General features: G+C 33.9%; 1 protein-coding gene across 1 annotated transcript in view; it reads right to left on the bottom strand.

Annotated features, from left to right (window-relative positions):
- LOC114328757 (histone-lysine N-methyltransferase Suv4-20) overlaps nucleotides 1-22,120 on the bottom strand; it is a 47,038-nt gene extending 24,918 nt beyond the window's left edge. The window contains exons 1-4 of the mRNA XM_050646352.1: nucleotides 21,424-22,120; nucleotides 13,474-13,861; nucleotides 6,166-6,421; nucleotides 5,122-5,904 (exon numbers count right to left, since the gene is read on the bottom strand). Coding sequence (XP_050502309.1) covers nucleotides 5,122-5,904; nucleotides 6,166-6,421; nucleotides 13,474-13,773 — 1,339 coding nt within the window. The 5' untranslated portion in view covers nucleotides 13,774-13,861; nucleotides 21,424-22,120. The remainder of the gene's footprint in view (nucleotides 1-5,121; nucleotides 5,905-6,165; nucleotides 6,422-13,473; nucleotides 13,862-21,423) is intronic.
- Between the last annotated feature and the right edge of the window lie 229 nt (nucleotides 22,121-22,349).

Here is a 22,349-nt window from a genome sequence, read left to right as displayed (position 1 = left end):
TCCGTGTCCGGAACACCAACAATACTATATTATAGTATTTTTACTACAAAAGCGATATTACGTAGGTCAAAATTTTTGACGTAAGAGAACTGTCAAAACATTAGAATGTGACTTTTCATTAATAATAAACATCATTAACATGTTAATAATAAACATGGCAATAATAAAAAGTCACATTCTAATGTTTTGACAGTTCTCTTACGTCAAAAATTTTGACCTACGTAATATCGCTTTTGTAGTAAAAATACTATATTTATCTATGCACTATAATTACAATCCGGTAATATGTACTATATTATTTATCTATGCACCAACAACTTTAAATTCTGTATTTCCAATGGTTGGCTACGTAGATGGCCCTGTCATTTGCTATAATTAAGTCTTCTGTGCAGGTCTCTCTCATTTCTGTGCATGATAGTAGATGCCGGCTGGTCTGAACCGCGCCACAGTCGCAAGTATAATATCATCCACCTGGTATCCCCATCTTTTCAGGTTACTATCACAATAACCCGGTCTATATAGACATTTGAAATAACAAAAATTGCCGGAGAGCCAAATTTTGGTGGAGAGCTAGGGTATACCATAACAAATAAAGTATTAAAGTCCCCATCGATCCCATGTGTGCAACAAAAGTTATTCGGGGTCAAAGGTCAAAATTTGAGATTTTTTGGATTTTTTTCGAAAACGGTAAGTTTTATCAAAAAAGAACCTTAAACCAAAGTTGTAGATCTTAAAATTCTCTACAAAAATAGTCCTTACTATTTTTCCTAAGAGTTACCATTAACAGATGTTACCACCTGTGAGGTAGTGTACTCGGCGCGTTTTTTTACCTTGGTTTCCCCTGTAGGCCTACTCCACTAACTGTTTTGACAATTTTAAGATAATTTAAGGAAACAATACCGGTCAAGTTCTAGATATTACCTTATTATTGATATTGATTATTGATTATTGATATTGATTATTGATATTGATTATTGATATTGATTATTGATATTGATTATTGATATTGATTATTGATATTGACTATTGATATTGATTATTGATATTGATTATTGATATTGATTATTGATATTGCTATTGATTATTGATATTGATTATTGATATTGATTATTGATATTGATTATTGATATTGCTATTGATTATTAGGTTAACTATTGCTTTGACTTCTTTAGATATTTTAATCAGATTCATATTCTTGAAAGTCTACTTCAACAGTCAAGTCTTCTTCGATTTCATCTTCTTCCTCTTCCTCTTGCTGGATGTTCAAAAATTGTTCAAATGTGACTGAGTCATTGGTCTCTTCATTAAAATCATAGGAGTCTTCCTCTGTTGTACTAAACTGGACATTTGAGCAAGACTGACCTTGGCAGTTGGTACACGCTAGAGAACACAGCAACCCGACTTTTTTACATCCACATTTGGCACTACAACCTTTTTTGCAATTGCAAAAAATAGGAGTTTTTCTGGAGCAGGTGGGAGTAAGGTTTTAATCGGTTCCAGAGTATTATCTATTAATTTCCAACCCCAGTCTTCTGGATTCAGTTCATTGCCTAGCCATGTTTGAACTTGATAATATATTCGATACAAATGTTGAAAAGCAGATGCTGATGTTGGAGGAAGACATGATAGTTGTACTTGTTTCTTGTTTCGCGTATTTTTTACAAAAGTTAAGTATCGGTATTTATCAAGACAACTAATTTTTTTTGAGCTCCATAAACCGCAAGAAGAAAGCGAATTCTTTCCGTAATTATTGTTTGCGGTGTGGAATAAGTTCTGTAAAAACTTTACAGCAGTCAGTCAAATCTTTTTTTTTTTCCAATAATTTAAGTACTGACATTTTACCCCTTCTGTACATTGCTGACGTAGTGTCGCAGCCGGTTATCGCATGTAAAAATAAAATGTACTTTTGGCGTTTGGGATAAGATGATTCTTCTTTTCGAAGAATATATCTCTGTTCGCTGTTGAGTCCTTCCAGGTTTCAGAAAATAAATAACTTTATCTACCGCAGTCCTTGCAGTAAGCAGTACTAACAAATCAACATCTTCACCAACTACAAATTGTGTTGTGTTTGTTGCCTTAAATTTTTCAATTGCTGTCTCAATTATAAGGACATATGCATCATTTTTAGCTTGTTTCACTTCAATATTCGCAGCTGTTAATTTGTCAGTTAACATGAAAATGAAACAAGATTTATTATTAATGTTAGCGAAAAATTGTTGTTGATTAGCTGGAACTGTTATATTTTCATTAAAGATAATCTCGGAACCCGATGATGTTTTTGTAGTTTGACGACGTTGTTCTGCAGCTTTAATATTCTTTGTTGAGTCACTGTAGCCGTCAAATACAACTGTCACTGTAAGCCCTTAATGTCTGCTAAATGGTAGACGCTTGTAATAAGCACTTATATTCACTTAGAGAGAGAGAGAGAATATATGTTTATTGTCTAAGAAAAAATCTTGTTGACAAACACTGTTTAAGAGTTTTAAATAAATAAATTAAATTAAAATATGACTAAATATAAAATATAACACATAACACATTTACATTATATAACAACTACAAAATATGTAGTATTGTCAAAAATAAAAAACAAACAAACTACAAGCTGTAAAACTAAATCACAAACAATAATGACAAACAAATTGACAAAAAAAAAAAAGATACACAAGATCACAAATACATCAGCTCCAATGGTCCTCAAAAAATTCTGTCAGATCATAATAGGCCCTCTTAGCGAGCAGTCTATCTAATGAATTTCTAAACTTTCTAATAGTTTCCAAATTTTTTATTTCACTAGGTAGTTTATTAAAAATTTTGATGCCGTTAAAAATAAATGAGTCTTTGACTAGTGTGCTTCTAGGTGTAATCAAAGCTAAATTGCTAGCAAATCGTCCAGATCGATTATTATTTTCATATAGATGTTTATTCTTAAAAATAATGCTTGCTGTTTCCAAAATGAAAAGAGATACAAGTGTAAGGATACTGTGTTTAATAAATAAAGGTTTACACGTTTCTCTAGAATTTACCTGGCACAACAGGCGCACTGCCTTTTTTGAAGCAAAAACACACTACTGAAAAGCTCCTGACTACACGCTCCCCAAAACTGAATTGCGAATCTAAGATGTGACTCTACCAGTGCAAAGTACACAGTTCTTGCTTGGGCAAAACCAAGCTCCCTTCTAGTCGACCGTATTGCATAGCATCCAGATGCAAGTTTTGAATTCAAGGCTTCAATATGCGATTTAAATTTAAGGTCAGGATCAATATTCAGGCCAAGAAACCTGACGGACAGCTGAGGTTCAAGTTCCAGATGTAATTCAGGCATAACATGTTTAAAACACAGAAGCTTGGTTTTAGAAGTGTTTAATGTCAAAAAGTTCGCCGTGCACCAATTTTCAATCATTAAGAGTTCCCTACCTACAGATTGGCGTAAGACATTCAAATCTTTAGCATGCCATATAAGAGTGGTATCATCTGCATAAAGGGTGAAATGAGCAGATACATCAAGGTAGGCTAAATCGTTTATATATACCAAAAACAGAACTGGTCCCAATACCGAGCCTTGGGGCACTCCCCAAGTTACATTCATCAAGTCAGAGTCATAGTCTGTTCTAACAAACTGACTCCTACCCGACAAATATGACTCCATCCAACTCAGTGACTTATCTTTAATTCCGTAGTGTTTAAGCTTCTGCAGCAGCAAACCATGATTGACACAGTCAAAAGCCTTCGTTAAATCACAGAACACTGCCGCAACCATCTCGCCTAAATTAATATTATTGTAAGCTTGAACTGAACCTTTAGCACTAAAAGAAACAGATAATATTATGAACAACACCTACGGACAATACTGTAGCCATTGTTTACAATAGACAATCTGTTCTTTTTTAAACAATGGCATAGCCAAATGTTTTTCAAGTCCACGTGGATAGAGGAAATTAAGTTTGGGATTGATTATCTTTTGAAGAAATATTTTCAGAATAGTATAATATATTATATAAAAGAGACACAAATAGGCATTTATACTTGTCTTTAGTGCCACATTATGCATATACGTGGCTTAATAATGTGCATATAATGTATAAAGTAACTTTTAAAATCGCGATATCTCAGGAATGGCAACTCTTAGGAAAAAAATAGTAAGGACTATTTTTGTAGAGAATTTTAAGATCTACAACTTTGGTTTAAGGTTCTTTTTTGATAGAACTTACCGTTTTCGAGAAAAATCCAAAAAATCTCAAATTTTGACCTTTGACCCCGAATAACTTTTGTTGCACACATGGGATCGATGGGGACTTTTAAAACTTTATTTGTTATGGTAAACTCTAGAGTTCTCCACCAAAATTTGGCTCTCCGGCAATTTTTGTTATTTGCCAACTATTTTGATGTCTAAATTGACCGGATTACAACGTGAAACGCCGGTTCTTAGTCTATTTAGCGCTTTCCAAGTCGGATACGGTAAATTGTGTCCAGCAGTCATTTCCTCTGAGGGAGGAAAATGTGTCGCGGTAGCTGACGCTTGCCATAGGTGTATTCGGCGCGTCTCTGACGCTTCGGGGATGGTGATGTTTTTGGGATTTCTTGATGTTTTCAGGAAGCTTTTCCGAGATCTTAGTCTGCTTGGCTGAGTTTGGTGGTCATATAACAGTCATAACAGTCTTCAGCTTCGGTCCGTCTCCTGCTTTTTTCGTTCTACCTCTGACGTGACCTTCCTCCTAATAGGTGGTGGAGCAATCCCAGCTATGGCGTATACCTCTTCGATAGGTGGCGGTTTCAGGCAACCCGATATTATACGAACAGTTTCATTTAGAGCCACGTCGACGTTGTTTCCTTGATTACAACAAAGCATTTGACAAAATCCTGCATAATCGTGTCCTACAGATATTTCAAGATAAAAATCTGGATATGAAAGACATTAGAAAAATATCCAACCTTTACTTTAATCAAGTTGCATCTGTAAAGGTTGGCAACGAATTATCAGAAGAAATAGAAATACAATGAGGGATAAGGCAGGGATGATTGAGGACAGAAAAGATATTAAAACCATAAATATAAGTCTTTTTTCAAATTTAGAAAGTAAAAGTTCCCTTACATTTAATAATATATTAAAAGTTGACCTACCTATAGGATTGATTCCATTCCCACTTTCATGACTATCATTGAACTTATCCTGTTGAGAACCAGCATCACACGCAGGTTCAGTATCACTGAAAGTACTAGGGCAGCTACTAGCGTTACTCTGCAAATCATCTAGGAGATTCGATCTTGAAATAGTTCTAGGAGCACTCTGCATCAGCTCTAAATTCGCTTGTCTAGCTTGTCTCCGTTGCATACGCGACTCTCTAGTATTGGTTGCATTTATGGTATCTTGTATCACAGACTTTTTATTTTTACTACTATTAGTACTACACTTTTTTATTTGTTTATTTGTATTAGTATGTACATCACGCTTACGATTAAATTCCGCTATGTCAGAAAATTTACATCCTTGAGCGATGAGGAGCTCAGCGTCATATTTGGTCAGGCCTTTTTGACGCAGCTCCTTCATGCTCAACGGACTGATTATTTTACCGTTGTCGGGGGAAAACTGTTCGTGGCAATTAACTATTTTACTACCCTGTACTTTTACTTTAGTTCGATTGATGCGATTGTCCGTTTCGCGGAGTTTGTAACCGTTTTCCTCTTGCTGGTCTGTTTCTTTGGCGAACGCGCCCGTATTGCGCCGCTCACAGGTTTCGCATTCACAGTAACAGTTTTTGTCGCCGAAGAAATCTTCGCCGTAGAAGCAAGTGATCTCTTCGCCCGCTTCAATGTCACGCAGTACTTTGACGCATGCTGTGTCACGGCCTGTAGCTACGAACTTACAGTTGGCGCGGCAGTCGTGATTAATGTATGCTGCTGGACCTGCGAAATAAAACATGTTAGGAAAGACGCACATTAAAAATAATATTTATGAACATTTCGACATATGAACCATTAAAAATTCTAATCAACAACCGGTGTGCAAAAATAATTCCACACGTTCCGATATTTAATGATTCATATTCCAGTAACTATTATTATTAGAAACAGAAAATGAGTCCAATAAGGGAAACTCAAAAGTCTAATATTTATCGCTAAGATATGTTTTAAACTAAAGAAAAATTAATAATATTTGATATTTACCTAACCATAACTGTGCACAATTCTTTCGACAACTGTACATAACAGAAAAATCATTCTTTCCAGGATGAAGTAACTGTTTCTCCTCTTCTTCAGTTAATTCAGCTATACAACCAACTAAACGTTCTATTTTTTCGTTTTTGTACCACTTTCGTGTAGCTGATATCTTTGCCCCTTTCTGTCCCTCCAAGGAATATCTATAACAAGGTTCTATCACAAATCCAGAATCTTTATCAAACACCCTTAGATAACGATATATCTGGAAGAGAAATATCATAATATAAAAAATATCTATTTCTTATACAAAATATTCTATTTTAGAAAATAATATTATAAAACTATTAAAATGAATTCATAAGGTTGATGTAATTCATTTTATTCAGGCAGGGGGTTACCATCATAGTCTCAAATATTATTGAATTTTACATCATCACAGCTGTTCAATCCTAGTGGATTATGGCAATGCCGAAGTATTCAGTAATCCTTTTTTCCAGGTGGATTATTCCTGTTTGATTTAATTTCTGCTAGATCTATATGTAGCATTAGATCTTTGTAGCATTGGTTACAGTTGAGTCCGCAAGTCTTTACCCGTGCCTCATCATTTAAAGCATACGAAATAAGTCGGAAATCTATTTCACGCAAAAACAAGTGACAGAAAGCGGCTGCTGTTCCGATTACGGGTTTTATTATAAAATTTGACGTTATCAAATATATAGAATGTCAATAATGTTAAGTTTTGCTTCAAAATTTTTGTGCAGAATTACAGCTACATTTGAAGTAGCTTATTAAATTTTTTTATTATTATTGAGTAATAAATAAATAAACAATTTATAAAGAAATTCAATAACATATTTTATTTTTGTTATTTTATTCACTTTGACAGAAACCTAAACACAATCATTTCTTTACTGTGTGAATGACGTTAGCTTTATATGTTTTAAATATTAATTGCCAAAATATAATTATTTACCTTAAAAGTTCAAAGCCCAATATAAAATTAGTTGTGAAAACAACTGTTTGTGTAATATAAAGAAACTTCAAAACGCAAAAATTCAACAAAAACCGCAAAAAATTCAACTGACTGACAGCCACAAAAGAACCAAAGCAGAAACGTCAAACAAATTGTGCTTAAAATATGAAAACATACCGAATCATCTTTTTTTGTACCTATCTCTTTTCAATGCACTGAGTCTAGATGGTTCATAAAAATAACATGTGTTTTTACTTAATAACAAATGGCAGCTGGTTTGTCATGAGTTTCATGCATGGAAGAGAATGATGCTAGATAAAAAGTATGTGTTTTATCTTGCCAGGTATTAATGACGCACAGGTAAAGACTGGCGGACTCAACTGTATGTATTTCCAATCTTTTCTGTTTCTGCATCTCATCTTCCAGTCTTTTATTTTCATTATTTTTATGTCTTCTTCTATCTGGTTCCACCATCTTATCCTGGACCTTCCTCTTTTTCTTAGTCCCAGGGATGTCCAGTTCGTAATTCTTTTTATCATTTCTGTGGGTGCTCATTATGTGGCCTGCACATTCTAGTCGTCTTGCTTTTATGTATCTTACTATGTTCTCACCTCCCATTTCTTGTTGAATTTCTCTATTGGTCTTCATTATTGTTTCTCCACCGCTTGTTCTTTTGGTTCCAATATTGATCTCATTATTTTTCTTTCTACTATTCTTAGTTCTTCATCTTTTTTTGTCAGCGTAGAGTAGTGGTTTCCATTGCATACATTGCTTACATTGAATTTTACATAGCTGAACAAATTTTATTTTACATTTTATAGCTAACATAATAACATAAAAAAACTAAAAATTGGAAAAAATCCTTTTGTAAAAGGTATAAAATTTTATTAAAATCCCTTTAAAGGGCTACATCACAACAAAACGTTTTCGATTTTACAAAAAAATCATCATCAGTGTTAAATAAACTGGATGCTAGCTGAGCCACCAAAGAAAAATATTCGGGTAAAACCCTTTAAATATAACATGGATCTGTTAAAAGTGCATACATTAATAAAATGCCTTATGATGGTCACGGATTCGGTCGCTGACCAGCGAATAGAACACACGTGTTTAGCTCGTATCTTAACTCGATTCTCGGGCAGATATAGCAATAAAACAATTGTGTTATACAAAAGTGCAGTGTAACTATAAACCAATATATGTAGGTACATAAATAAACAACCTAATTAGTTAACTAATTATACAGTGAAAAAATCGGAAAAAAGTAATTCCAACGATAAGGAATTAAATTCTTGTGTAAAGTGATAAAAACTTGTGTGATATCGAATATAAACAAAGCAGGTTTTGCAGTAGGTGGAAACAAAACAATATTGTGAATGGTGTATTTCTACAGGAAAATAAAGCATATTAATAAACAGAATCAGCTGTAAGTAGAAAACTTTATTATAATATAATTAATTTTATTATAAACAGATAACCAGGGCCGGATTTTGATTTTGATTTTACCTAGGAATAAAAGTGCTGGAAAATTAGTAACGGCTAGCGCGGGTGCGGGTGGGAATTTGAACTGTGAGTAGAGTTCTCCACGAAACTTCACCCGTGACGCATTGACTAATAACTCTAGCACGAAAAATAACTAGGAATTAAGAACAATGAGTTCAGATAGCGAATTAGATGATGAAATGAAAAGGAGAAGGGAAGAGGAGGAACATCCCAGCAAAAAATCAAAAATAACAGCTAGAACATCACAAAAAACAGATGAAGATAACATAAGTGGAATGGAACAAATGATGAAAATGATGAGGGAATTAGCAATGGATATAAAAGACATAAAAAAAGAACAATATAGATCTGGAGACGAAATCACACAACTAAAGAATGAAATTAAAGAACTGAAAGATCAACAAAGCGGCTACAAAGATGAAATAAAAAAGCTGCGAGAAACAAACGAAAAAGCTATAAATCAAATAGGTCAATTAGAAAAAGAAATTAGTATAGCAAATGAAAAAATAGAGAAATTGGAAAGAGAAAGAAAGAGAAAAAATGTAATAATACAAGGAATAAAAATTGATACAAATGATCAGAAAGTTTTACGAGGGGCTATGGAGAATTTTATGGAAAAAGAGCTACAAGTTTCAGTAGATGTAAATGGAGCAAGGAAAATAGGAGAAAATACTGTCATAGTGGAACTCAACAGCGTGAAAAACAAAATAGAAGTAATGAAAAATAAAAGTAAATTAAAAACCAAAAAGGACGAAAGAATCTATATTAATGATGATATGTCAAAAGAAGAAAGAATTATTCAGAAAGAAATTAGAAGCAAGGCTATGGTAGAGAGGCATAATGGAAAAAATGTAAAAATAGGATACCAGAAGCTAATCATTAATGGTGAAATATGGACATGGAATAACAGCCAACAACAACTCATAAAAGAGAAAAATATACAACCAAAAAACTAGCAATACAACGAAAGCAGACTGAAATAACGGAGACTACATGGCAAAGTACAGGTACACGAAATAGACAAAATGTACAGATTATTAATGAAAAGCAGCCCATAAAAGAACATATATTAGTAGGAACATGGAATGTAAGAGGAACATACGAAGAAGGAAAACTGAAACACCTAGTAGATGAATGTAAAAAATATAAATTCGAAATAGTAGCACTACAAGAAACGAAACAACTAGGCCAAAACTCAATGGAAATAAATGACTATTTATTTTTCAATAGCGGAGGCGAAAATAGAATGTTAGGCACAGGATTTGTAGTAAACAAAAAGCTGAAAGATATAATCGTTGACTTTAAACCAATTTCAGAGAGAATATGCATACTAAGAATAAGAGGAAAATACCAAAAAATAACATTTATAAACATACATGCACCGACTGAAGAGAAAAACATAGAGATAAAGGAAGACTTCTACAGTCAAATAGATACAGTATTCGAAAATATTCCCAAATACGATATAAAAATAGTACTAGGTGATGCTAATGCCAAAATAGGAAAAGAAGAAATATACACACCCACCATAGGAAAATATAGTCTGCATGAAACAACGAATGAAAATGGTCACCTCTTAATAGATTTTGCAAAAGAAAAAAACATGATCGTTATGAGCACGTACTTTCAACACAAAAGAATATATCAAGGAACATGGAGATCACCAGATGGAAAAACCATAAATCAAATAGATCATGTGCTCATCGAAAAAGACATGGAAAAATGTATAAAGAACATAAGAACATATAGAGGACCGGATGCAGACACAGATCACTTTATAGTCGGAATACAACTTAAACAGGTTATACCAGTTCTTAGAAATCAACAGAAAAAAAGGTACAAAGTAACTAAACCTATTAGACTACTGTCAGAAGAAGAACAAAGTAAATATGAAAGACTAGTCACTAGAGAACTGGAAAATATTGCAAAAAATGAAAACATCGAACAAAAATGGACGCAAATAAAAGTATGTATGACCAAAGCAGCGCAAGTCAGTAATAGAAATATAAAAGATGGATTCAAAGAATGGTTTGATGAAGAATGTAAAATAGAACTGGATGAAAGAAATAAGTTAAGACTCAAAATGATGCAAGTGAAAACACCAGAGATGGAGATACAATACAACGAACAAAGAAAACGAACTAAAAGAATCATAAGAGCAAAGAAAAGAAAGTACAACGAAGATAAATTGAAATGCATAGAAGAAAACTATAAAAATGGAGAAGTCAGGAACTTATATCAAGGAGTAAAAAATGAGAAAAAGGGGTTCCAAAGAAAACCTGTACACTACAAAAGCAAAAATGGAAGGAATTTAGTAAGCGACGAAGAAATACTGAGCAGATGGAGAGAATACTTCGAAGAGCCTCTAAATGAAATTCCCACAACAGAATATGCAGAAGAAGAAGAAGAAGGACCGAATGAAAATATTGATCAAGAAGAAATACAGGAAAGACCGCCTAATGAAAAAGAAATAAAAGAAATAATAGAAAAACTAAAGAAAAACAAGAGCCCAGGTAAGGATGAAATAACAGCTGAAATGTTTAAATATGGAGGACCAGTACTAATTAAGCATTTGGAAAAGCTGATAAAAGAAATTTGGGAACAAGAACACATACCAAAAGAATGGACTGAAGCCACACTGTGTCCAATTCACAAAAAAGGCGACAAAAGTTTATGCCATAATTACAGGGGAGTAGCCCTACTAAACGTTGCATATAAAATACTTGCAGTACATATAAAAGACAAGATAACACAAAAGATAGATAATGACATAGGAGAATATCAATGTGGATTCAGAAGAGGACGCAGCACGGTGGATCAAATTTTCCTGCTGCGTGAGATACAAGCGGAAAGCTACGAATACGGAAAATCTACAATGGCCCTATTCATTGACTTTAAACAAGCTTTTGACAGAGTTAAACGAAAAGAAATATACAAAGCACTATGTGAAATTGGAATTAGTAAAAAATTAATAAAGATGGTAAAAGTTACACTCAGAGAAACAGAGAACAGGGTTAAAATAAATGGAAAGGAAACAGATAAGTTTAGGGTCGGTGAAGGGGTACGACAAGGAGACCCACTGTCATCACTGTTGTTTAGTATCCTTCTTGAAATAGTCATCAGAGAAGCCGAAATTAACAGGACAGGACTTGTATACCAACGAAAACACCAATGCTTGGCATTCGCTGATGACATAGTAATGATAGCCAGAAGCAAACAAGAATTAAAAGAAATACTAAAAAGACTAGAGGCGATAGGAAGAAAGAAAGGGATATACATAAACGAAGAAAAGACTAAATATATGGAATGGACAGAACGAGAATACACACAAGGACAATACCTGACAATAAACACAGAGGCAAAAATATATAAATTCGAGGAAGTAGAGAGATTCCAATATCTAGGAGCGACATTCACTAGGAGACCAAATATAAAAGAAGAAATCCAAGCGAGAATTATGGCTGGCAATCGTTGTATCTTTGCTCTAAACAACTTATTGAGAAATAAGAACATATCTAGAGGGGCTAAGATAAGAATATACAAGACAGTGATAAGACCTATAGTCTTGTATGCCAGTGAAACATGGACGATGAACAAATCCGAGCAAGTCATGCTTAAAGTATGGGAAAGAAAAGTCCTAAGAAAAATATTTGGCGGAAAGATATGGAATGGAATGTGGATAAGAAGACCAAATGTGGAATTGGAGAGGATGTATGGTGAACCAAACATAGTAGGGATCGTAAAATCACAAAGACTGAGATGGTTGGGACATATCCAAAGGATGCCAAACACGAGACTTCCCAAAAAAATACTAACGGGAGGAATAGGAGGAAAGAAGAAGAAAGGTAGACCGAAAACCAGATGGAAGAAAGATGTTGAAAAAGACATAGAAGAACTGAAAATCACAAATTGGAAAAATAAAGCAGCAAATAGGAGAGATTGGAAAGGAATAGTAAACCAAGCCATGGGCCTTCTAGGCCTGGAGAGCTAAACTATATATATATATATATATATATATATGATGGTCACATGGCAACTAGGATAATAACCTAAGGTAATGTATTGAATTTCCCAACACGTTGGATCCAAATTGAGTTGTTTACATTCCAATGACTTAATGACAACTGGTTGCTCAGTTGATGATGAACACTGATGATTTTTTTATAAAATCGAAAATGTTTTGTTGTGATGTAGCCCTTTAGAGGGATTTTAATAAAATTTTATACCTTTTACAAAATGATTTTTTCCAATTTTTGTGATTGATGGTATACAGCCAGCTACAGGAAAAACATTTTCTTTTCCTTGTGGATTTTATAAAAAAACTGATGACAAAATATGTGGTTATAAAAGTTAAATTATAAAATTAGAAATAGATATGTATTCTTTTTCTCATGATCATCTTTTAGTGCGTCACAGTTTTTCGATTTCTTTCTAACGCATTAAATTGTATGTGACAGAAAAAAAGGCACATCCGTGATTACAGACATTTACAACATTTATTCTAGTTGTCGATAGATGGCGCCATAATAAAAAAATAATTTTTTTTTAATTAGATAATAATATTATAAATATAATCTGTATAATTTATAAGACTATACAAATCAAAGAAAATACCATTTTATAAATGCAAGAAACACATTTGATTTGTTTTTATTCCAAATTGAAAATAAAATGTGACACCTGTCAGATTTAACTAAAATGTAATGTTAGAATAAATGTCATAAATGTGTATTATCACGGACTTACCCTTTTTCCTATCATTTGTTACGCACTGAAAAATGCTCATGAAAAGGACAATACCACAATAACTAATGCTGTATACAAAGTGAAATACTTACATGATCCTCAAGCTTTTTTTGTTGCATTTTTGATTTAATCCTGGGCCACCAATCACCCCTGGATATCTTAGCGAAGGCCTTTTCATAATTTTGGTTTTTTATAAACTCTTCAACTATATTTTTCAACTCTGTATTATTGGCCCTAGGTGCTCGGAACCTTACGTTCATTTTATGGGTAGTGAATCCCAAATGGGGGTCCAAGACAAGTGAAGTAGCAGTATCATCATTGTCTGACAATTCTTTGGGGTTCATACCAGTGGGTTGCATTTTTAAAGGTCTAACGGATACATCCACAACCATTATGATCAATGCCAATTTAGAGTTGGTTTAAGATGGTTGGACCTATCAGTCAACATGATCTGACAATTGAAAAGATTTCTGTTTTATCCTAAAATTGAAATTGTGTGAAATACATGTATACTGAATAATAATAAAAAAAAATTATTACAAGATTACATAACTACATTAACCCATTAGCGCCCAGCGTTACCATATGGTAACGTAAAACACATGGTTTTTAAAAATTCTGCCGTATGCCCATGGAATTAGTCAGCCACATATTTTGAGAACTATCGTTTCTAGGAATACTTCAGCCACCTATAAAACGTAACGGATTCGTATTTTAGCCTTTTCTCAACCGTCGAGAGATAATCATATGACAGTGTGGTTTAAATTTATAGAAAAAGATGGACGTCCGTTTTGCGTAAGCAATTTTTGATAGTCTTCTAGTAACTATATTTGCATATTTAAAAAAATTAAGTTTATTATACCCCAACTTATTATAAATTGTTGTATTTTATCAACAATTAAATGTAGCGAATTCAGTAGGAATAGTCAAAGTACGCCGTTACCATATGGTTGCGGTGGGCACTTACGGAGTCATAATCTTATTTTTTTTCAGTCGTGGATTTTTGTTAGCAGAAGCGATAGTGTTACTGGTGCGATAGAAAGATAACTCTGTTGTTACAATAGCATCTACGAGTTGTGATGGTTCAGCATTGGGCACGGTAAAAAGATTTTCTCATGAAGAAAAAGGCCACATTCAAGTAAGTCGGCCTCACTATATTGCTGAATACAACAGAATATGGTGGGTACCGTCTGGATGGGTCAAGGTGTTTCAACCTACCTAGTACCAATTTTCAGTCAAAAATGGTACTGGCAAATTGTAACATGGTTGTTGGATGTTGCAGTCCATAAAATTCATGGCATTTATATAAAAAAAAATAAAAAAAATATATCCTTGCTATCGTTTAGGAAAGAATTGGCACAATTCTCGCAAGATATGGAAGTCGTCCCTTATATACAGGAAGACCTAAGAAGGAAGAACTTGCCAGATCTTCGTTTTGATTGCTTAGACCATTTGTTACATCAAGCAGTAGAAGGCAATGTGCTGGAGACAGATGTACAACATCTGGACGAACAATGTGTAAAAAATGCAACGTATGTTTGTGTGTTAATCTTTTAATGTTAATGTTAACCTTTTTTTAGTTTTGAAAGTTCGATTTGTTTGAGTTCCATAATACTTACAGCAACTGAGGTCTATGATACTATTGCAAGTTGTAAAAACCGATTATGTGCAGGGCCGGATGGAATCCCAGCCTATTTTCTGAAAAAATGTATATGTGTAATTACAAAACCAATTTTGTTTATTTTTAACAGATCACTTGGTACTGGTAGCTTTCCCAGTCTCTGGAAGAAGAGCTTTTTAAAGCCGATTTTTAAATCAGGTGCAAGGAACGACATATTAAACTATCGAGCTGTCTGTAATCAGTCAGAGCTGCCAAAGTTGCTTGATTGTTTGGTTAGTAAGAAACTGACATGGTGTTTTAGAGGCATTTTTAATCCTGAACAATTTGGCTTTATGAAAGGGAGGTCAGCAGATGCCAGCCTAGTTTTGTATGTCAATCATATATATAACAGCTTTGAAGAGGGATTCCAGGTTGACTCGATCTATACTGACTTTTCTAAGGCATTTGATCGGGTTAACCATGGGGTCCTATTACAAAAACTAAGAGCTTTGGGTATTGTGGATCCCCTTCTTCAGTGGATTTCAGAATTTATTAGCGGCCGTACGCAGGCAGTTAACTTAGGAGGTGTTACTTCGATTGAAATAACAGTTCCATCGGGCGTGCCGCAAGGCTCTCATTGTGGCCCTGTTTTGTTTTGCTTGTTTCTGGTTGATTTAGTAGAAAAAATTAAAAATTGTAGTGTTCTTATGTTTGCTGACGATGTAAAACTGTTTAGAAAAATTCAATCCTGGGATGATGCTGTTTTACTACAGGAAGATCTTAAATCTTTTTATGATTGGTGCAATTTAAACAGAATGTCACTTAATATAAACAAATGTCATAAAATGATGTTCTCGAGGAAAAGAAATCCAATTACATTCGTTTATTATATTAATAACTTGCCATTAGCCTCTAAAAATGAAGTGTCGGATTTGGGAATCTGGTTAGACACCAAACTGTCATTCTCATGCCACATCAATCAAGTAACAAACAGGGCGATGAAAGTACTGGGATTTATCCAACGCACATCTGTAGACCTGTCTTTGTTCACATTTAGAAAACTTTATTGCGGTCTCGTTAGGCCCATTCTAGAGTTTGGATCAGTTGTATGGTCCCCATCATACAACTGTTACATTGAACATATTGAAAGAGTCCAAAATAAATTTTTGAGGGTAGCAGCTTATAAGAGTGGATACAGGAGAGAGGAATATGACTATCAGTGGGTAAGAGATAGTCTAAATTTACCAACACTTGAGTCAAGGAGGACATTGTTAGACTTATGCTTCCTACACAAAGTTATTAATGCTTTCATAGATTGTCCTCAATTGATATCACTTTTTAGTCTTAAAGTTCCTAGTAGAAGCAACAGACAATCAGAAATCTTTTCAGTGCCATTTCACCACACTAATTTTGGTATAAATGAACCGACTACACGATTGGTTCGGAGTGCTAATAGCCTGCCAAGACAAATGGATATTTTTGACTCCAAAATTGGTTTGTTCAAAAAACATCTAAGGGGTATCTTACAATAAGTTTGTTGTAGTTCTGTATTGTTCTTACAATATGTTTGTTTGTATTATTCTGATGTGTTTATTATTTTAATAATTTATTATTGTTGAGGTGTAACTTGTAAAAGTCTTGTTGTGTGTAAAACTTGTAAATGGATGCCGTAAATAAATAAATAAATAAATAAATAAATAAATAATTGTTTTATAGGATACCACACCAGACGATGAAAATATTCTCAAATAAATATTTAAAAAAAATTAAAAATTTTGTTTCAACGATCCTAAAAATTCCTTAAGCGCCCAGCGTTACCATATGGTAACACCATATAATTTAAAAAAAAAAGACAGGAAACCGAAAAACTTGTTTTTTTGGATTAAATTATTAACATTTTCATTGAATTAACCCTAAAAGTAAAGATTTTTAAATAAAAAAAACTTGGGCGTTAATGGGTTAATTAAAAAGGAAAAGACCAAACATTAACACATTAAGGTATGTATAGATATGGGCACCGTGTGTGTACTGTGCATTCGTGGCGCTGACAGAAGTTGGATCGTGGTGCATCATGTGTGCACCATTAGTGCGAAACTTAAAAACACATACTAATCTAACGAGCACATCATGAACACACAGCACACACGGTGTGAAGTGCGCAGTGCGCATATCTATATGCACCTTTAGCTGATATATGCATATTGAAAATGATGGAACTCGGCTAGGAGCCATTTTGTTGTAAGGCACCTGACTGAAGTAACCATATCATGTGCTGGTGAGTGATCGGCAGCAAATGGGTTAACAAGAAATACTAAGCTCAGGTTGGTCAATGCCCTTATTTTTCGCATTGCTACATAGGCAGCTGAAACATGGACTCTCCCAAAAATAGACAAAAGTATGATCTAACTAAGCCTTCGAAATGTCTACAGAAGAATTCTATGCATGTCCTGGACAGAGCAACCTGTCAATTCTAGAAGAGCATCAAGAGAGGCTATTAAAAAAAGTTAACCAAACATCTAAATTCCTTCAACCACATAGCCAGAATGAGAACTAGGAACATAGCCAGATAGCCACATAGCCAGAATGAGAACTAGGAACTATTGGTAGTAGCAGTAAAGTAGAAAGCTGAAGATCAAGAGGAGGCTTCCTACATGGGGGGAAAATTCGTACATGAGCCTGTCAATCTGGCACATTATCGCAGCGAATTGAGACAGCAAGCAGACAATATTTAGAGTATCACCAAACCCTGACAAAGTTTAATTGATTACAAAAAAAAGTGAGAGTGAAAATGATTGTTCTACAGGAATCCTAGATAGATTAAAGATAGCTGAGCCCTGAGACACACTGTAAATTATTTACTTTTCTTTTGACATCAATTAAGAATTCTAGTTTTTTGAAGTTGATCTGAAGGAGATAAACAATTGTGGGTTTCATTTCGATTTATTTTGAACACATTTTTGAAGCAGAACTTTTTACCCTCAATAAAACTGTCATGACGACACTCATGTGTCATGGACACCAAACGTGTTAAAGACATTTTTACTTATGTCTTAGATCAGTGGTTCTCAACCTATTTGAGTCATGTACCATAAAATTCTTTTTATTATTTATGGTAAGTACCACTTGACTTAAATACTTATCAAGCTTCTTTTTTTTCTTAAGGCTCCATTTTTTATAGAAGGTTGGATATCAACATGGCATTTCTTATTTTACTTACAGCAATATAAATACAGTGGTACCTCGATATACGAGCGCCCTAATATACGAGTATTCTGAGGTACGAGCCGCCAAGCGAGCGATGTTTTGCTTTGAGATGAGAGCAAAATTTGAGATACGAGCAACCGCTTCTTATTATAATTCATACCTCTTTTTAACTACCTACTTCTAACTTGAAGGAGGTGATAAAGGGTATAATGCCAGCTAAGGGCGTTACAATTATTTCCAAGCTCCGGACCTCTATCTCAATGAAAAGATGGAGAAAATAATGATGGTGTGAGTGACAGAGAAGCAGCTTCAAGGAGGAACCTCAACACAAAGCATCATATGTGAGAAGGCACGAGCGATTTATGAAAGGGAGGAGGAAACAAACCTCTTTGGACAGTTTTTTAAACGAGCTGCAGATGAAAATGAGCAAAGTGTGACGAAAAAAGTGAAGACCACTGACGAAAATTAAGCGTTTCTGTATTAACCTTACTTTTTCTTATGTTTTTACAGAATATGTGTATGCATTTTTTGCTATTTCTAAATAAATGTTTCTTCTTGTAAAAACATTTTTCTTATTTAAAAACACTTAACAAAAACAACTAAAGTAATTTTTTTGGGACTGAAACAGATTAATGACATTTCAGTTAATTTCAATGGGGAAAATTGTTTTGACATACGAGCACATTGACATACGAGCAAGGTTAAGGAACGAATTACCCTCGTGTGTCGAGGTACCACTGTAGTTGGTTAGAGATCAGACTAAACCATTCCCTTAGATTTCGTAGCCAGGAGGTTCGTCTTCTTCCTACATCTCTTTTAGCTTTTATTTTGCCCTTTATAATCAAACACAGCAGACTATAACGAGGACAGAGGACCTATCAAGCTAAGTACAGTAGAACGTCGATAATCCGGACGTCAAAAATCCGGACCGTCAATAATCCGGATTTGTATCTAGCAAAAATATCTGATTCCTTTAAAATAAATTAAGAACTTAGGTGCGAAAAACGAACCTCTACCGCAGTTCAAAAATATTTTACACATTTTTTAAAAGCCCAAATAATGTCTGATGTTTTTTACTGTACACATGCTGCTATTATAAATTAATTACAATACAGTGTTTAAACATAAAAAAAGTGTTTTGATTAATTTCACCTCTATTTTTAGACACTTTACTGTACAAGAGAAAACATACAATTTTAAAACGTTTGTTGTACTTTAATGTGTATTAGTGATGTAACGAATATTCGTATTCGCATTCGCATTCGCGAATATTCGCATGTTTTTGCATATTCGCATTCGCATCCGCATTCGCGAAATTTGTGCGAATGTTTTGCGAATATGAAAACCAGAAAAAAAATAATTTTAAGATAATATTAGGTTAATAAAATCAAAATCTATTCACTTCTCATCTTTTTTTATTAAGAAAAGGTAATTTAACCTCAAACATGCAGCTACTCTCAAATGGAAATATGCAGGACACAACAGCAGACAAAGAGACGGAAGGTGGAATGAAGCGATAACTCACTGGAGACCTTGGGACTACAAAAGAGGAAGGGGCAGACCACTGACGAGATGGTCGAATGACCTAAAAAGATACGCAGGGACCAGATCGATAGCATTAACACTGAACCAAGAAGAGTGGAAAAAATAAGGGGGAGGCCTACGTTCAACTTTGGACAAATGAAGGGCAATAGATAGATAGAACTTAACCTTGTATCGTAATCACATTATCAGCCTTCACTTTTTTTTATTATTTGGTATTATGTAATAAAGCTTAAGATTCAGATTGATTTACACTAAATATCAATTACCTTTTCATTAAAAATTTAGGAAACATTACAAAAATAGAAACAAATTAAAAAAAAACTGAATATTCGCATTCGCATCCGCATTCGCGAATGTCGGTAGCAGATATTCGCATTCGCATTCGTATCCGCGAATGTTCAAAAAATGACATTCGTTACATCACTAATGTGTATATACCCTATTCCACGAACATACGCCTGTTTTGGATTACTTCGACAACGAATATTTTACTGAGCAAAATAAGAAGAACGAAAGTAAATTGCAAATTACATTGTTGTTTATTGGAATAATTATTAGCGCCATTTACTTTCGTACTTCTTATGTTGCACACTAAAATATTCGTTGTCGAAGTAATCCAAAACAGGCGTATGTTCGTGGAATGGCCCATACTGGCTTTTTTTTAGGTAATTTCGATATTCCGGATAATTTGATAATCCGGATGGGGTCCGGTCCCAACTAATCCGGATTATTGACATTCTACTGTTATCTAATTAACTATAATTTATATGCTGGAATTCTAAGGAATGGATAAAATAAAACGGCATTTCGACAATGCTCCTGTATTTTAGTTTTATTGTCACCTACTGAACTTGTAACATAAAGTACTATTTCAATTTTTTTTGTCTTTATTATTATTAACAGGTTGACTGCCACAGCGGGCGTATATGCTCGCTACCTAATTCTCCCAATATGCCCCGGCGGGCATATACGCCCGCTATGCCCTTGACTAATATGTGCTTGGCATATAGGCCAATTTTTTTTATTTATAGGCAGTCAACCTGTTAAAAAAATATGCGGTGTTGAATTTGGCTGTGAAGAAGTAGTAGTAGTTGAAGAAGTACAAAATGCTGTAAAAGAAGCCACAGTCACAAGAATTATTTAAGCAGGGTATACATCAGTTGATGAAACACTGGGATATGTGCCTTCATTGTAGTGGTAATTATTTGTAGATATATTTACCAATAATTTTTTTCTGGATGGGTTTCAATTGAACAAGCCTGGTACAATAAAAAAAGTATGGGAAAGAGTAGAAACACATTATAATGACGGATAAGAAATTCTGAGTGTGTGCCACAATACCAGCATATTGAATACCAAACACTTCATGGCGACTTAAGTCTATTTGTAAATACCAATGGTTAAATTCAGGCATTAACTTGAGTAATTTATTCATACATCAAGTTGCCTGAATTTTGTTTGCCATAAAATTGTTTTGTTTTTGATTTTTATTTTTGATTGGTACTAAGCAGACTGGATGTAAACAGTAATAAAAAATAATTTTGTATAAACATTTTAATCTGTTATCAAGCTGCCCATTCAAAATAATCATAAAAACAATTATTTCTAATCTATGCTTGACCTAACTGCAGCTAAAAGACATCTAATAAATAAATATTGTAGTAGTCCAAATTGATGATGTCCAAATGCTTACCTTATTTTACATTTTAAGGATGATTGTCTAGCCTACAGTCCAAATAATCCTATCCTATAATTTACTTAAAAATGTAAACAAACTTATAAGGTTAGAATGGACCAGACATTTTTAAAAGGTTAATATTTTTCAAGGTCATCTGGCTATAGCTGACAACAAAGAACCCTTTTTAATTTTTCAAATTAATAAATTAACAAGCTCAGCACACAACACATGGTTTTAAGTCTCGTCATTCCACAATAACCATTTTCAAAACCGTTTCACACTCGAAAAGAAAGCAAATGTTCGAAAACAATTGGTAGAATACAACTATGGCGAATGCTGCAATCTAGTTGCTTGTCAAACCGAAATTTCACCGATAAACTGAATTATGTTTAGGTTTTCACACAAATTTTGGGAAGCCGTGGATCACTAATCCTTATTACTAGAAGCTGCTTGTATCTTTTCGCCCAAACTTTCCACATTTTTGAAAACTATTTTAGTTCAACAAACCCGAAACGACGCTTGAATCAATCATGGCAGTCGGGTCCTCATGGCATGAAACTATTAATTATACGAAATAAATTTTTACATTAGTTGTTTGCTGACGATTGCGGGGTAATTTAAGGGGATATTGGTTATCATTTAGTAAAATCCTATCGGTTTTCGCAATCTCTATTTTGTAAAACTCTTATTTTTAGATAATTTTACCAAGAATTCAAATTAGCTGGGTTTTGAACCAATGTCAAAAACCTCAAAATATATTAAAGGGATCTGTAATTCTGTACCGCTGTCTTCTGCCATCTGTTGTCAAATATTTATAACCATTTTTAACTGCTCGTTTTACTTTTGGTTTGTATGTAAAGATGGCGCTAATGGCATGATACAAAAATAAATATTATTTAAATAATCAATTAATTAATAATAATAATTACGAATAACAATGG

The sequence above is a fragment of the Diabrotica virgifera genome, chromosome 3, assembly GCF_917563875.1.
Source record: "Diabrotica virgifera virgifera chromosome 3, PGI_DIABVI_V3a".
NCBI lineage: Eukaryota > Metazoa > Arthropoda > Insecta > Coleoptera > Chrysomelidae > Diabrotica > Diabrotica virgifera.
The sequence above is the reverse complement of the archived record's forward strand: the minus strand, read 5'-3'. Positions and strand labels throughout refer to the sequence as shown.